We start from the raw sequence: 17,986 nt of genomic DNA, 5'->3' as shown, positions 1-17,986 counted from the left end.
CACACAGTCTGTTATTCCTGCCCATTCAGAATTGTAGCAGGACTACCAACTCATTATAAATAGGCCACTAAACAGCCATTATGTAATAATGATTTTCCTCTGATATTGGCTTACGCTGGTTTTGAATCTCAGACTTTGAGGAGAGAGTTTCTGTATCCCATTACAAGTCACTTGCCCCACCACTTCCCCTGTGCCCTGATTTAACAGTGGTTTTGTGTTGCAGCAAAAACAAAAATGAAGCCGTAGGCCTAACTAAGGAGTGTTATGTAACCCTATCAGAGTTTCTGTACGTACTGTACCAATTTTAATTCATTAGCACTTAATAAGAACTTAATTTACATTTGAAGGTCAACTAAATTAAATCATATGTTAATTAATTTTTAAAATAAAGTATCAATTAATGTATTTCCAGGTGTTCATGGAAGTCTGTGTTCCTTTGGGAAGTATAAACCATATAAAGCATGTTGCTATTTTTCTGCATTCACTGAATTTCAGTTAAAATGTCAGCCAGCCAGAGGATGTTTTTTCTCTGTAATACTGGAATTAGGAATATGTTTTGGGGAGTCCTGTGTTAGACACTGGAGGTAATTGTCCTGCTCTAATCAGCACTGGTGAGGCCTCAGCTGGAATCGTGTGTCCAATTATTTGTACCACACTTTAGGAAAGATGTGGACAAACTGGAGAGAATCCAGAGGAGAGCAACAAAAATGATTAAAGGTCTAGAAAACATGACCTTTGAGGAAAGGTTAGAAAACCTGGGCATGTTTAGTCTTGAGAAAAGAAGGCTGGAGGCCTAGTAATAGTCTTCAAATATGTTAAGGGCTATTATAAAGAGGATGGTGATCAATTGTTCTCCATGTCCACTGAAGGTAGGACAAGGAGTAATGGGCTTAATCTTCATCACGGGAGACTTAACTAGATCACAGGAACAAACTTTCCAACTCTAAGGGTAGTTAAACTCTGGAATAGGTATCCAAAGGAAATTGTGGAAGCCCATTATTGGAGGTTTTTAAAAACAGGTTGGACAAACATCTGTCAGGGATGGTCTAGGTTCACTTAGTCCTGCCACAGGGAGAGGACTGGACTTGATGACTTCTCAAGGCCTTTCCATGATTCTATGAGTCTAGCAAACTCAGTTCATGTAATAAAGAGAACTGTAAACATCCCGGGGATATGTAAATGCTCATGAAACTTAAAGGTCCTGTTTGATCAGTTGTAGTTCTCACCATTGGAAGAGTCCTGGTGTCCTAAAAACTCAAGAATCAACCCAAGATAAACAAGTCACTAAAAGACATAAATGGTCCAAATTCAGAGGTGTTGTGTAAACTGGTATAAATTACATGTCAGTAAGTGAGTGAAAAAAACCTGAATCAAAAGCCAAGGTTTTAAAAAACTAGGTGCCTAAAGTTAGTCTTCTAAGTCCATATTTAGGCACCTCAATGAGTGACCTAATTTTCAAAAGTGCAGAGAACCCAGCAGCTACCGTTGATTTTTTTGAAATTTCACCCATGGGCAGGCCTGGAACGTTTTTTGGTATATGAAGAAAAACCTTTTAGATGGGAAAAGTTTCAACAGCCTTAACGATACCTGTAACCACCTGTTCCAGTTGCAATGGTCATATTTTCTCTTTGATATGTATACAGATTTCTAGGAAGCCACATTGGCGAGCATGAACCAGTCTGGATCCCCAGTCGTCACCAGCCTGCCAAATGTTTCTTTTCATAGTGCCCGTCGTACCTATCATTTTTAGAAATACAGGAGGTTCATTATTTACTTTGTCTTTGAATCTGCCCTCTCCCCAGCTCAGTATGTCCAGGCTGTGTCCAGATCCTGTCACTCTATCCTCCGTAAAATCTCCAAGATCTGGCCTTTTCTCTCTGTACAGCTAAAACTCACACATGGATCTTCATCATTCTCAACTACTGCAACCTCCTCTTACCTGTTTTTTGTTGGTACCAATCCTTGATCCATGTAAAATGTGCTGCCTAAATAATCTTCCTGCCCAGTCAATCTGACCATGTCGCCCCCTACCCCCTCTGTGTCCCTTCTCTGACTCTCCATTGCAGAAGATGCTGGCTTCTGCTCCTTACCTTTTAAGGCCCTTTCACATTTCAAAAAAGCTCCTCCTTACCACTCTGCTCAGGGCAAATATGTAATCTACTAATGTTATCAGCCTCCATTGCCTGTTTGTCTGCTTCTCCTGTAAAGAGATTAGCATTACATTCTTTATCATCCCTTATGCATGGAACAGCCTCCCTAAACTTGTCTGTAAAGCCATTGAAGACCTACTTCTACAATGCTAATTGTTAGTGTGGCCAGTAGGGCCTTCTATGGTCCCAATTGCTAGTGTGCTCAGGAGGGTCCTCCATGGTGCTGATTGTTAGTGTGGTGTTGGAAATTCCTCCGAGGCCTTTTCCGTTCAGCTTATCCAGAACACCTTGTTCTCGGAGAACACTTTATTCAGTTCTTTGGGATCTAAAACACTCAGTTCGACTCCGGATTTCATCACTCAGGTTCCTTTATTTGGCATACAGCAAAGGTACGCTGAGTTGATCAGACTCAAGCTTAGGGGGTGAATATACAGCAAACCACATATCCAAAGTTACACAGATAGCCTCTTCCTTTATATACATTTACACATGACATTGAATTTGTTATACATGACACTGCCTGTTTTTGGATTGACTTGGTTACTTTGTAGGAATCAATCCCTGTACAACATGCTCTGTCCATGTGCTGTTCACATGGAACCTGATGTTTACATTCCAGTTTTATCTTCTCCATAGTCTCTAGCATCAAGGTGTTGTTGTTTATCTTAGCTAGCACAGACATCTTGACGCCAGCATAATGTTGGTCAAGCCCCTATTTACAACTTAACCTTCCATTCACATTCCCATTTATGCCCATTAAGAGCTGCTGAGGCAAGTTACTTATGTGAAGTCAGACCTACACATGGGCACTAGGTCCTTCCATGGTGCTAATCACTCATGTGGCCACTAGGGCCTTCCTTGGTGCTTATCACTTGTGTTGCCAGTATGGCCTTCAACAGTGCTAATTGCTATTGTGGCTCGTAAGGCCTTCCACAGTGCTAATCTCGAGCATGATCAGTAAGGCCTTGTCAACTATTCTTGGTGCAGTCTCTCTAGGGGGTCTCAGCTTTTTCCTAACTAGTCTCTTTCAATTTGTCTGCAATTAGTCCAGTCCATACATTATTACCTTAAATTGAGTCAATCAGCCCTTCAGTTCCAGGGCTTACAGTCTCCTTTTGTCCCCTTATGGGTTTCTCAGAGGCAGCCTTGCATGGGGTTCTTGCCCCTCTGCTATCCCAGGCATTTTTGCCTCCTTTTCCCCTCTGTTCTCTCTGCTTTGTAGTTGGGCTTGTTTTGTGTATTGGTCATGGCTCCACCATTCACAGTCCTGGATGCTACATGGGGGTCCGATCAACCTGACTGCCTGTCACCAGGAAAGACTCTCCTCTTCCTTCTGTCTATTACCATTAACCCATTACAGGCCTTCTATGGTACTAATTGCTAATGTGGCCACTAGGGCCTTTTCCTGTACTAATCACTAGCACGGCCTCTAGGACTTTTTAGTGTGATGATCAGAAGCATGACCGGTAGGGCCTTTTACTGTGCTAATCACTCACGTAGTCAGTAGGGCCTTCTATGGTAACAGCTGCTACCATGGTCAGTAAGACCTTCCAGGATACGAATCAGCAGCTTGGCAACCAGGACTTTTCGTGGTGCTAATCACTAGCATGGGCACTAGGGTCTTTTACTGAACTAATTGCTACCATCGTCGTGAGGGCCTTCTATGGTGCTAATCACCGGCACGGGCAGTTGGACTGCCTGGCAATTATCTATTTTATTGATTTATTTATGTATCTTATTAATTTTTTAAATACTCACTGACTGAAAACCATTTAGCAGTAATCATATCTGGCCTATGAAAACACAGTTCCATTAGCCTCCCTTTCCCATTCCATCTGGTTGTAGGGCACCTGTTGGCTGCATCTTGTTTTAATAATATTGCAAGCTTTTCAGGGCAGGCAACCACCTCTCACTTTGTTTTTGTACAGGGCCTAGCATTGTGCATAGCACAGTGGTGCTCTGATCCCGAATGGAGCCTCTAGATGCTACCACAATATAAATAATTAACTATGGTCTGCACTCTGATTCTGTTGCAAGCAGGAAATGGTCTCTCCTCTTGGAAACTCCCTGTGTTGTTAAGAGGAAATTTCCCTCCATTCCAGTCTAGAATGATTGGACTCCATAAAGATGGATTAAAATGAAATCTTGGCAGATATAAAAATAACATTTTAAAGTCAAAGCTCAAGAATATCTCCCTAAATTCTTATAAATCACCATTTTATAGTATTCCATTTTAACACGTTTTTCTCAATTTATGAGGCACAAGAATACCCTAATCATGTGCCAGCTTCCATGTACACCGTTACCTGTAATTTTGGATGCCTGCTTGATTTCTTTCACTCTAGAAATATTCCAGTCATTTTTCGCAGGATCACACTTAAAAATGAAATGCAGTGAACCTTTTTCATTTATAGTGGCCTGCTTTTTCTCTCTTTAGTCTTCTAAAACACGGTGATTTATCCAGAGTGTATGCAAGAACCAGATGTGTTGCACATTAGAAATGACAAGTAAATAAGCCGTGCAATGAATAGCTGGGGAAATGAATCTTAAAAGATCATTAAAACCACTTAACATTCAGCTCTTACCATTCCCCCTCTTCCTGAATGTTTGCAAATTTTATGTTTGAGTAATGTTGCCTTATATAGTCTGAGATGGTATGAAAGACAGGGGAAAGGATGCTCTTTTGTACAGTGTTAAGATAAAGTAATGTATATCTATGTGCAGTAAGAATAGTGGTGATAGTTTATTGCAATCCATGTACCTCCCCTGGGGCTGTATCTCACAAATAGGCAGTGTTCTAAAAGTTCGTAAATCATACATGTGGTTTATTCACATCCATGATCTATAAGTCTGACCCTTGCAATCTCTGTTGTGAGGTATCAGCTATTAAGTGTAGCCACTAATGTAATAAAAGATTAAATCAAAACTATTCTTATTAGCACAAGTGGGAAGAGGACTGGCTATATTTAAAAGACAGAGACAATCACATTGCTGCTGTTTGAAATATCACAAAGCCACTCTTGCTCTTACCAAAAAAACCTTTTAAAATCAAAAACAAAAAAACATAATAGAGTCCTATAAGTGACCCTGGGTTAGCTTTCTGTTTTTTAAAAACATTAAATGTTGTAGTTGCAGATCCTGAGTTAATCACTATTGGAAATTGCTGCTCGTGGTTTGATTTTAAAATGAAGACTGAGGGCCTGATTCTCATTTACAGTAAGGTTCCTTCTCACATCTCTGGCTATTTAAATGGACCTCAGAGAAAGTGGGCATAAGTGACATTTGCAAGCCCCATTAAGGGTCCTTTACACTCCCAGGGCGGTGTGTATATTTACAGGCCTACGTATCTAAAGAGAAAGGTCATGCAGTAACATAAAGCAAAGCAGGAAGAGCAAACAGAAAGACTCAGAGTAAAAGAAGGGTAGAGTGGACAAGGGACTGGATCCTACAAGGTGCTATGTGCTCTGGCTTTGATCCAGCAAAGCACTTAAGCACCTGCTTAACTTTAACAGTGTGAGTAGTCCAATAGACTTCATTGTGAGTGTTCCTGTGATTGAAATGAAGCAGGTACATAAGTGCATCTCCGGGGTGCTCAGAATCCCTTAGAACAGGACAAAAGTGTGCTGACAGGCTATAATAGAGACAGGCAAGAGCATGCAGCTTGCGGGACAGCCTCTATTTTCTTGCCTTTAGTAATATAAAAAAATCCCAAATGAACAACAAATAGGAAAAGAGAAATGAATCTTTTAGTCACTCAGTTAGCTTATCATTTCTTCCTCTTCCGATGTTTAGGGTGCTGTGGTCTGTCATGATGTCATCGTGGTACAGCATGACATTCTGCTTCAGCATTGTGCTGTAACATTGAATTGTTGGCAGTTATTTGCCGGGCAGCCTTAGTACAAGGGTTAAAGAAGGTTGGGAGGACAATACCAGCAGGAAGGAAGTGTGGAGGAAAGAACAGTGTCAGGAAAGAGGGTTGTGGTGTAAGGAGAGCTCCATATATTGTATAAAATAATATCTCAAAAGAACTGGGACACTGTGATCCCCCCATTCTCACAATATATATCATCAATATCCATGAGCTTAGTATTCAGGTAAATGAAAGTGGCCTGTCATTTGTCCACTTGCATTTGCATGTGTCTGGCCACCAACAGAGGTCATCATTAGAAAGTCAGCCCTCTCCCACAATTCAAATAGTACAGTACAGTTTTTTTCAGTTCTGTGTTAAGGAACAAACCTGTAGTGTCTCAGACACCACTATGTGGTAACGGTGGGTAAATGGTGACCAATGAGTGTAATTAGAATCGAGGGCACTTTACTGTTTAAATGGATATCATGAGCTGGCAGCTGAAATATGCTCAGTGCAGCTAAGTAGCTGGGGGAACAACAATGCCTTTATGCCACCTTCCTGGCTCCACAATTATGGAGCTAGCCAGGGTAGTCCCAGTTCCTGGCATAATTAGAGCAACTTCAGGGTTGCTCTAATTTATGCCCAGCTACACATGGCCGTAAAGGGTTTGTTTAACATCCAGGGATCACCAGAGCACAGTGTAGAATCACTACAGAATCTGAATTCAGCCTACGGATTCCCTTACTCGGAGTTTCCTGCTGCTTTGCCCCATTGAAATGGAGCTGAAGATCTGTCCTCATATCCATTTTAGGAACAGCTTTTCATGCCCTGTGCTTTACATCTTCTATTTTTACTCTTGTCATGTATTTTCAATAAGCTGGATTTCCTTTATAAATCTGGGTTTACTTCTTTCCTATATTTTATTGGTGTTAATCCTAAAAGTAAATCTATCTTTGGCCCCTGTAACTTGAATATTTGATGTAATATTTGCATTCAGGGGGAAAAAATCTTTGATATGGTCTTGACCTTAACGATTTTGAAAGTCAAAATCTGCATACCAATGTAAAGCCTGATCTCTCCTGCTGAAATAGCATTGACTGACTCTCACAATTAGGCAATAACTCTTGTCCATGTTACTTTCTTTGCAAAAAAAGAAAAGAAAAGTAATACAAAATCTTCACTGCAGATTATCTAGAATAATTTAGAATCCTATATTATTATATTGCTTTGTACAACTCAGAAATGAAAAACTGTTTAATGAAAATATTAAATGATATAATAATAGCAATTTCACATCAGTCAGTCATGCACAGCCAATTATGTTATATTAAAATCTGAAAACTGTGCCAAACAATATAGGGGTCTCTAGCTGTGGCACTTAAGCTAAAGTTCAGCATGACTTACAGTCTAGTGGTATTAGTTTGCTCTATATTTTCACCCCTAGACAGTAGGCCAAATATTGGTCTGATGTAAACTGATTTGATACGCCACTGAAAACAACAGAGCAGCACCCACTTACATTAGGTATAAATTTGGCTCCAAAACTCCATTTGTTGTTATTGACCAATGTTTGTAATTGTTGCTTTGGATACCTTGAATTGATTTTACATGAAATTGGAATCATTCCTCATACTTGGAGCAAGATGGGCCAGTCAAACCAAGATTGAAGTCACAGGTGTAGCAGTATGAAGAAGAATGCACTAGGTATGGGACTGGATTGCTCAGAGGATTGTAAATGGCATATAGCGTCCTTCACCTCTGTCACTAGTTTGAACCCAACACCCATTTTGGACTGTTTGAAGGCCGATGTGAAATAAATTTGGTGGTCTCCCACTAGGTGTCCCCATCACAACAGCTGGCATTAACTGGCTCTCTTGTTGATGTTCTCAGCATAGATGTACAATTGAATAGGTCAGCAAGGCTGTTTTCTCACACCTAGATGTGGTCCCTTGTAAGGGTAGAGGCAGCTTTGTGTGGTAGTTTGATGTAGCAGTGGGGAAGCTTGCATTGCTACTTTCATATTCACTGCACTGGGCCGTGTCTGTTCTGTAGGTAAGCAGAGGGCTTCCTTCCCTAGCACTTTCAGTACAACACATTTTATGAACACTGAATTAAAGCACAACCAAAAAGAATGTGGCAATTTAGACGATAACTCTACATGTCATGATCATAAACAAACACAGTGACAGTGGAGAAAAGCCTGGTGCTCTTGACGTTTTTGTCATTTACTTTAGCGGGGCCAGTGTTTAACACAGTGCGATTACACTTTGGTGTAAACTTTGACAATTTCCATGTAGATTTGTATTGTCACCCCCAATTACTGGAGAGATGCTTTAATTGTGAAGCACTCATATTTTGATTAAGGTTACCATTTGATGAAACTCTAATTTATTGTAGCTCTTGATTCAGGTTTAACTGAATAATCCCTTTTAAATCATAGCAAAATGTGCAGTCCGACTATGAAAGGAGACCGCAAACTGCAGTCTAGCAGATACCATTATGTAGCAGTTTCAGTCCAAACTAAAACAGCAACAAAAAGTTCAGCAAGGGCTAGTGTGGACAGATTTTACACCAGCAAGATAATTTGAAAAATCTATACATGTTCCATTCTACTTCCAAACGTACTGTCATTCTATGAATGAAATGAGAAGCTGTGCAGGTAATTAAATATTTGCCTTGGGGAATTATTTGCAGTTAATTAACACCACACACTTTCAGTGCATACCTGCTCTGCAGATTATTAAATTTAGATCAGATGTTAACTGCCTGATTTCCTCACTTATCCATCAAAAATTGTTCTCGGCAGGCTTAAGGAACAGCGTCCTATGGTGGCACTCTGTGCTATTTTAGAAGAAGGAAGTGTGTGGAAGTGGCGCTCTAATATATAAACAAATTGTCTCATAACTCTGCTTGTTAAGTTTCCTTATAGGAATCTGTCAGCATGGGACAGTTTTACTGACTGGCACAACGTTGGGGTATGTTTTCCTCTTGATACATATGCCCACATCCCCTCTTATTGTTATCACTGGCATTATTATCATCTCAAGAGCAGTATTTATCCCTAAAATTTGGAAAATTTCCATTCACCTTTGACTCTGTGGCCTGTGCTAGCAAGGGTCAAAGGCAAAGCTGTGCAGAAAATGATCCCCAAATGTCTCGGTGATGGGTTGAATATAAAAACATAGACTTTATAGGCCCAGTTGAACAATATATTATCATATAGTGGTATAATGTTATTTTCACCACTATAAATGAAACAGTAATGGTGTGGGCTGTATTGCCAAACATTTTCCTTCATATCTTATTAACATTATGCTCTATTTGTATGTTAATGAGATCTGCAGCTAGTGCAGAAGAATGGGAGTTCAGACTCCTGGTCTAGTTGTTCTTATGACACTGGCTCAATGTACGATCTTGGACAATTCACTTAGCTGGGTCTCAGTTTCTGCATGTACTAAGCAAGTGTACTAACATCATCATCATCAGGAGTGAAGTCTGGGACAACTGATGTCAACAGGACTTTTGCCATTGACTTTAATAGGGCTAGTATTTCACCTAAGATATAATAGGGGTTAATGTTTTTAAAGTGCTTATATGAAAAGTGCTACTGTAACCCACACACCTCCTGGATGTGGTGTTCTGTCCCATCTAGTGGCACCGAGACCACTTAGAGAGAGAGATTAATGAGTCTGCTCTTCAGCCTTAGCTAATAGGCAGATGGTTTTTAGCTCATGCAGTGGAGGCTCTCGTACGAAACTCCAGAGGTCCCTGCCTGCTGAAGACCAGGGTCTGTCAGTGTTACACTACTGCTATTTCCAAGAAATGGATAATATAATTAATCAAGTAGATGGGTTATTTTTCCTGTTGTTGGCCATATCTTTGTATTATTTCGCTTGTTAGAAATTAATTTTGTGATTCCATGCTGATTTTCTTATATTTTCTTTACACTTAGCTCCTTGTTAGAAGTCAGTAATGAAGACAACATAACAATAACTGTACAGTTCCTGAAATTAATTTGAGCAATTTATACCTGTGCTATGCTTTTTTTAATTATATTTAATATTATGTTTAAACAAAAAGAAATGCCATCAGAGTAATTTAATACCAAATATGAATCTAGTATTTTCAAGTGCTGGATTCAGGTGTCCTAAGTAGTTTTCAGATGTTACCACCAGAAAACAACTACAAGATTATTTTGTTTGTTGTTTTTATCAGATTCCTCAAAAGAGTCCGAAGCCACACAAGAGAATGACCCAGCACATCATGCAATGTGTGAAGAAGATCAAGATGAAGGTAAGGTTACCTGTTGAAATTCTTTAAGATGCAAATAGTGAATCAGTTGGGAACCTAAATTGTTTCAGTTATAGCCTTCAACTTTTTCACCTGTGACCTTTGTTGCCTCAGGAAAATGTCTACTATAGAACTAGTAGATGTTATATGCCAATCAGTCTTGATACTGTCATCTCTAGTGTTACTGGAAAAGGAACAGACTTCCAGATATCTTATTTTAGCCATGTTGATTCTGGGTCGCCCCAGAGCATTATATTTTTGTTACCAGAAGCCTGCTATATTGGTTTCATTGCTTTATGTAACTTGAGTGTCAAGTACAGGTGGTTTGAAGCAGCTGCTAATCCATTCTCTGGTGACAGCCAAAAATCTTTATCAGAGAAGGCTTCAGAGCTCCCAATGATAGACAATTCATCATGGTTGATGCATCAAAATCAGTATGCTCGCAAAAAATAGAACACTATAGTCCAGAGTTTCCATTAAGTGTGGTCTGTTTTGACTACTACTTCATACTAAATACTAATACTGGGGAGGACTTTCATACATTTTAGAGCTATTTGTTTTTAACTTTTATAAAGTGACCCCAATGTTATAATTTCTAATTAGAAAGCAAGCAAGCAAACTGGCTTCAGAGAAATATGCTGTATATTGGTTTTGTACCCAGTTTTAGTGTTCTCTCTTCTGTATGCACATAAGTATCCCATTGATGTTATTTCCAATCTTTGATGTTAACAGGACAACAGGATGTTTCCACAATTGATGAAATGAAAACTCAGACAGATTCCCAGAGCTCCTGCATGGAAACAGAAGGTATGAGAAATGCTGTATAAACAATGAGTAAGATAACAGTGACTCATGACTAATTATCAACAGAAGCTGTGCTATGGCATTTGAGGTACCACAGTTATGTCTCTATACCTAGAAGGCCACATTCATTGAATTGCCCTTCCTTATGCCAGATCCAAATTTGGCTCCAAATAGGAAATAACGATGGTATCTCCAGTAACTCTCAGTGGTAAATGCTGACTTTTTAATGGCATCCATTGTAAAAGTAAAAAGTTAAGGGCTAGATTGTGCAACCCCTACTCATGACAATGAGCACTTAGGTCCCTATCATGCCAGGTGATGAACTCTCTGGTACTAGTCCAGCAAAATATTTAAGCACATGCCTACCTATAAGCATGTGACTTCAGCAGGACTAGTTAAGCTTAAAGTGAAGCATGTGCTTTACTGGAGTGGGGCCAGAGTGCCCCTTGCAGGATTGAACCCATGTTCACTGGAACTGTCCCTCAGCCTCACTGGCACTGCTTACATGAATATTCAGCAGTGTGAGAAGGATTCTACAATCTGGTTCTATGCTGATGTTTTCAAGGATGAACCTGTAGCATATATTCATCATTTTATTCAACATGAGTTCTGAACAACAAACTGTCTCACTTCTGTTTCCCATCACATCCTATTCAGAGCCCTTGTCAAATAAAGAGGATGCAATCAAGGTCGAGAAGCCAATGACTTCTATAGTAGATGAAAACAAAGAAGAAAGCAAAGAAGAAGAGACAGGTAAGACTTTCTATACATTAGAGGTAGGCAGAGAGTTCAAGTAGGCTGTTGCATGAAATCCAAGTTCTCTTGAAAGCTGTGTTTGTGTTGGTAAGCACAGCTATTTTTTGTTTTACTACAACAAATTTAACTACGGCAACAATTTTCTTAAATGAAAGACATAGCAAATGAAGATGATATTTTAAGTCTTTTTTTCCAGGTGGCGTTAAAATGTTGTTATGTATTTGGTTGGAAGCCACACAAGAAAACATAAGGGGCAGGAAAGTGATATACTCAAGTTTCAAAATAGCTTTGAAATAAACACACAAGCTGTTTATTGTAGGTTTTTTACATTTACCTTCAAAAACTGCTGATTAAAGAAGCAATTTATCTATATTTAAGTATCCTTTCTCTTAAAGTCAGTGGAAGTACAATACTGAGTGTAGTTGCAATAACTGGATATTTAAATGATTTATGAGGTTATAAATAGAGATTTAACAATTAATGAACTGAAGCTAGTAATTCTAGTAAAGAAACCAATATTTGGAACACACACACATAGAGTCCTGCTGAAGCAGTAATCTTGTCCGAGAGTACAGTATTTAAATCACTATTTATTCTATTGTTAAGAAACACAGAAGTTCAATTTTCAGAGTTTTAGGAATTCTTGTGGGAGCCCTACATCCAGCCAATCATTTATAAAAGTCATGCTCACATAAAAAAAGCAATATATTATTGAAATAATTCTCTAATTGTAAAGCAAATGCAATTATATGACCTTCCTTGGTAGAACATATAGGTCAATTACAGCTTCATATTAAAACCCAAACATGATCTTTTCTGGAAATCCAGGTCAATACTAACTAGATTTTCCTAATGATGAACTCCTTTTGCCAACCACGTTGATACTGACTTAGTTGCAAACTCACGTTAGTAGTATTGACACTTTTCTTCATTGCAAACCCAGATTACACTCCTCTTTGCTTAACAGCATCTTCTCTCTCTCTCTTTTTTTAATGCAAATCCAACTTGATACTAATCACACACCTCTTTACAACAAGTATTGCTAACGGTATCTGTGTTGTGTTTTATTACTGACAGTGATAATGTAATCAATATAATACTTCAAATCCAAGTAAATAGTACTCCTCTCCTTCAATGCAAATCCAGGTTTTATAAAATGGACTCATTCTAATTGCAAATACCAGAACCATTATGTTAGTTTCCTTTTCATAGAAATTATTTACATTTTATTTTATGCCTCATCAAAAGCAACTTTTGCACAAAGTGTACTTTCATATTTGTACATTTCCTTCTCTTTAATACTTTACTGTCCCCTACAGCGAGTGACTGTCATTTAGCTCTCAGTGGATAGATTAGATTTCACCATCTGTTCTACCTAGTATGAAAATATGCCGCATTAAAGGAGGTAATGTCAGAAAAGAGGTGTTCTTGGCACTTTTCCTGTCCCTTATTTAAAAGCTTCTGGGATCAACTAAGTTAAAGGGTCTTTCTGAACATTTCAGATCATTGTGGTTTAGGTGTATTAATGGTACTTACATATCCAAAGTTCATTGATGTTCATGGAAAGACACCCATTGACTTCAGTGGATTTTGGATTGGACCCATAACAGGAGGAAGTACTGTGTTGATTCTACACATGGATAAACTGCACTTGGATAAACCTATAAATGTTTCTTATAGTTTGTTTTGAAATGCATCCTCCTTTAAACTACCTCAGGCTGGGGAAATAAATCAATGCTTTTTAAAAATCCAGACAAGGGAAGGAAAATAAGGCTTTCCCCTTGTTTTATTTCATACTAATGTGTATAAAAATATGTAGATAATTTTCACAACACATGTTGTAAGCTGCTTTCAGGTTTGATGTGCACAGATGCCGCAACATTAGGTTTCAAAGTTAGTCAGCTTGTAAGATGGATCTTGAAAGGAAAGTGGGGTGGGGAATTGAACAGCAGTTGATGCAGATAAAATAGTACAATGAGTATGTCCCAGAGAGACTTCTAATGGCAAGAGTTCGCCTGGCATAAATAAGAGATTTTATATATAACAGTGTCTCATCGAAGCAAAGAGCTGCCTCAAACTAATTCAGTTAAATGTTTTCAGCAGCACCTGCAGGACATTGGAAGTAGAACAAAATAACATATTTTTGACTAGCAACGCTGAAAAAGAAGATAATACTGGAGTGTTATTCCAATGAAATAAAATCCAGTCATACTACTTTGTTTTGATATGAAAAGTGTGCTTTTGATCTGTGGTAAAACTTCATGTGTATTCCAATGTAAAGCAGTGCAGAATGCCATCCTTGTCTGCTCGACATCAGTTCCGTTTTAGGACTAGGCTGAGATATTAGGCTCATCTTGGACGGATATGTACCATGTCATCATAAGAGGAGTGATTGGATTCATGGGAGTTGTCTGTGACCATTCCACATCCATCAGTGGAGGTATGGGACCAGCTAAATGGATAACAGGGGTCAGATCCCCCTTGCCAATGCAGACCCTGGTGGAAGGGTGTCTGCATATTCAACCTCTCCTCCACTGATAGCCACCACAACCTGAAACATGGTGGCTACTAGTCAGAGGGCGTGTCTACACCTGTCTACACTTACCGGGGATCCATGCTGCAGCCATCGATGCACCGGGGGTTGATTTAGCAGGTCTATTGAAGACCTGCTAAATCGACCGCAGATTGCTCTCCCATCGACTCCAGTACTCCACCAGAACGAGAAGCATAAGGTAAGTCGACAGGAGAGTGTCTCCCATCAACCCAGCTCAGTAAATCGACCTAAGCTACATCAACTCCAGTTGGTGTTGCAGAACTTAGGTCGACTTACCCACGCAGTATAAATAAGGCCAGAGAGAGGGCATGTACAGGACGGCTGGGTGAAGCAGCATTGAATCAGTGCGTGCCTTCAGCAGTCTCTGCTGACAGGTCTGTTATGGAACCCTTGGTAGAACCTAGTGCTGCCATCCTGTGCCAGAATGCTAAGGGGAGGGCAGGTTGAAATGCCATTTGCCTTTCCCTGGGATGTATTGAGCCAGCAGCCTGCACTTCCTTGTGCCCATGGGGTTAACCCAGGCTTATGCGGTGATGCATCCAAACACACACATTTTTTCTTTGGGTACATTTCTGATACTATATAAAAATGAGATCTTTCATTTCCATCCCATATATTAAGATAGATTTTTTTGGTTGAGGTTAATATTTTTCCTGTTAAACCTAGGCCATTTATATTTTGTAGTGCAAGCTTGGTTTCTCTCAATGTATTTTACAATGAAAAACACTTGGTGTGAGTTCTATAAAAATATTTTTTTTCTGAAACACTGATAAAAATCAGGGTTAATATTATAGAGGTATCTTTTTTCATACTTTAACTAAAAGTTAATATATTACTTGGAAGCAAAGAAAGAAAAAGAGAGACAAAGCAAGATGCATTCTAGAGTAACTTTCTTCAGGTATTAGAATCCACTCAATACTAGTCTACAAAACAATAATGAAAACCTGCATTTCTCAGAAGATTAGGGAACAATCTCAAATCCTTTTATGATCACTGACCAAATAGGACATACGGGAAATGCCATACGAATGCTTTTAATCTTCAATTTGGCAATTCTTATATATACGCTTGGAAATCTTGCCATCCTTTTGTAATGGATGGACATGCAGGCTTTAGTGGCATTTTGAATCAGCTCAGTTTTTTTGGTGTTATTTTTAACAGGGCTAATAATTTATAACAAATGAAAATGAAAGTCATATTACTTGGGTGTATATATAGCTGTTTCCTAGCTCTGAGCCTACTCTCCCCACTTACATACTTAGTCTCTCCTTATATAAAGATATTGGATCTGATGATTTCTCTCATCTGTCAACCTTAGAGCCTGCTCTACCCCTTGGAGGACAGTATTATGTGAACAGAAGTATCCATTATTTGCCCCTTTTCTGTATGTTGGATAGAATATTGTCTGTTTTCTTATTGCCACCCCATGATATTATCCTACAATTATCGGAGTTTTGGATAGCTCAAAAACATGTTTGTAATCTCTTTTGTCAGAGCAGTTCTGTAGGAGATTTCTGTCTCTTCATTCTAGTCTGGAAACCAGTGCCATTTTCCCAACATCACCTCCTCAATTTGAGGTGAATATCCTCAGTAGAGGTCCTATTACTGTGACACCTGGAATACTGCCCCACTCAGAAAAGTGAGAAAGTAAATTCAGAGTAAAATAACTGTGCCTTCCACTCTCTTGTATGCACAACGCACAGCTGCTAATTTAATGGAATAATTCTTATAAATGAAGGATCCAATTTGGGTAGCTGCTCACTGCCTACACTAGATAGTACAAATGTTTACTTTCTTGTAGGGGTCTGCAAAAGAGCAGAAGCAGAACTGCACTGAATAGTTAGACACAACCCACCACTGAAGGGCACTTTTTAAAGTGCTGTAATGAATCCATATAGAGGCTAAGACATATTACAGTGTCCTACCTATAATTTTGATCCAGAGCTGCCAATATATCTACCAGTGAGTAGGCAAGTAACTGCTTATCCATCATTTGATCCATTCTTCATTTGAACAGCTGAGTTCCAGGTCTTTCACCCATAAATTCTTTAGAAATGAATAGGTGCCTTTGCAGTATAAACTTTGAGAAAATTATATATCCTTGAAATCTGGTGAGGAAGATGTCTCAATTTTTCTAATATATACTTGCTTCAAGGATTTTCACATACATTTGAAGATATTGACAGAAGTCATAAATTCTTTGCTATGTCATTGTTTGCTATGATAAAGAAACAAAATAAATCTCAGAAAGATTTGAAACAAAACTGACATCTTTAGTATGGAGCCACAGTAGTTGTAACTAGCTCTTTTTTGTAAACCCAATTTCTTCTCATCTTCAACACCTTCTCTAAAGAGCTGAAATGGACAAGACGTGTGGAGAGGTGAGATTTTAAAAATGAGTAAGTTCTTTGTTTTTTTGGAAAAATCTAATCTATTTTGGAATTTCATGTATCTAAAATATCTTAAATTAGAAACTCCATATGTGTTTATTGAGTTGTCCTAGTGTAACGTCAACAGACCCCAGTCATCAGTGGGCAGGATCAAACCTGGGACTTTTGAAGCTTAATATATGAGTCTCAACTTCATGAGCTAAAAGCCACATCTCTCTTAGCTAAGGTTGTAGCAGACTCATCAATCTCTAGCTAGGTGCCACTAGAAGGGAACAGAGTGCCATACCAAGCAGGTGTGGGTTACACTAGGAACAAAGGGATTGCTGTACTGAATCAGGCCTTTGGTCTGTCTATTCTTTGACAGCGGCCCATGCCAGCTACTTCAGATGAAGTGCAAGAAGCCCTAAAATGAAATGCCTTAGCCTTTCCATGGGAGAAGTTTATTCCTAAGCCCCATCACTTATGTCCTGATGCATGAGGGTTTAAAGACCTCATATGTTTTTAATCCTTTGTAATCCAAGATGATGTGGATCTGACAATCTTCTGCGGATACAAAGCAGTAATAGATAATACCCTCAGGAACAAGGAGGAAGCGGCTAAGGAATTGTGGCTGAGGGTAGAGTGTTCCCAGGGCAGCACAGCTACACATTGGCTCTTAAACAGGTCTGATTGTATAAACACAATCTAGCCCTAAATTTGAAATGCAGCACAGAATTCTGCCGCTACCCAGAAAATACACAAAAGAATTATCCCCAGCTTTGAACATTTTGCATGCGGGGAGAAATTCTGTGAAGTCAAAAACAGGTGAATTGTGGATTTAATCTTGTACCGCATATTTTGCAACAGTCTGATTCCAAGCCATATGAAGAAGTGGACTATCAGAAGAGCAGACATGCTGGAAGTAGCTGGGGTGTGATGAAAACAAAGGTCTCAGTAGAAATCCATGCAGAGTGTACCCCCTGAGAATACTGGCAAGTTTACAACATGAATCATTTTCTGTGCTGTTATTTTTCTAGACAACTTTTTAAAAAAGTTTAAAGTGAATTTTGTGTTTGTGATATGAGCCAGTTAAAGAACTTTCAAAGTGGAATTTCAATATCCAATGAATAGGTCCACTATGGTCAATAGCAGTGCAATCTTTACCTTCAGTGAATATCTCTCATCTCTGTTGGAAGAACCATAGCTGGGGTCG

At 39.0% G+C, this 17,986-nt stretch overlaps 1 protein-coding gene across 3 annotated transcripts in view; it reads left to right on the top strand.

Moving 5' to 3' along the window:
- MACROD2 (mono-ADP ribosylhydrolase 2) overlaps positions 1-17,986 on the top strand; it is a 1,326,034-nt gene that overhangs the window by 1,253,263 nt on the left and 54,785 nt on the right. For all 3 annotated transcript variants that reach the window (XM_084624011.1, XM_084624010.1, XM_084624009.1), the window contains 3 exons: positions 10,216-10,293; positions 11,023-11,097; positions 11,752-11,847. In XM_084624011.1, coding sequence (XP_084480137.1) covers positions 10,216-10,293; positions 11,023-11,097; positions 11,752-11,847 — 249 coding nt within the window. The remainder of the gene's footprint in view (positions 1-10,215; positions 10,294-11,022; positions 11,098-11,751; positions 11,848-17,986) is intronic.

This window comes from Lepidochelys olivacea (assembly GCF_965140295.1).
Source record: "Lepidochelys olivacea isolate rLepOli2 genome assembly, chromosome: 3".
Lineage (NCBI taxonomy): Eukaryota > Metazoa > Chordata > Testudines > Cheloniidae > Lepidochelys > Lepidochelys olivacea.
This window is presented reverse-complemented; position numbering and strand designations above follow the sequence as displayed.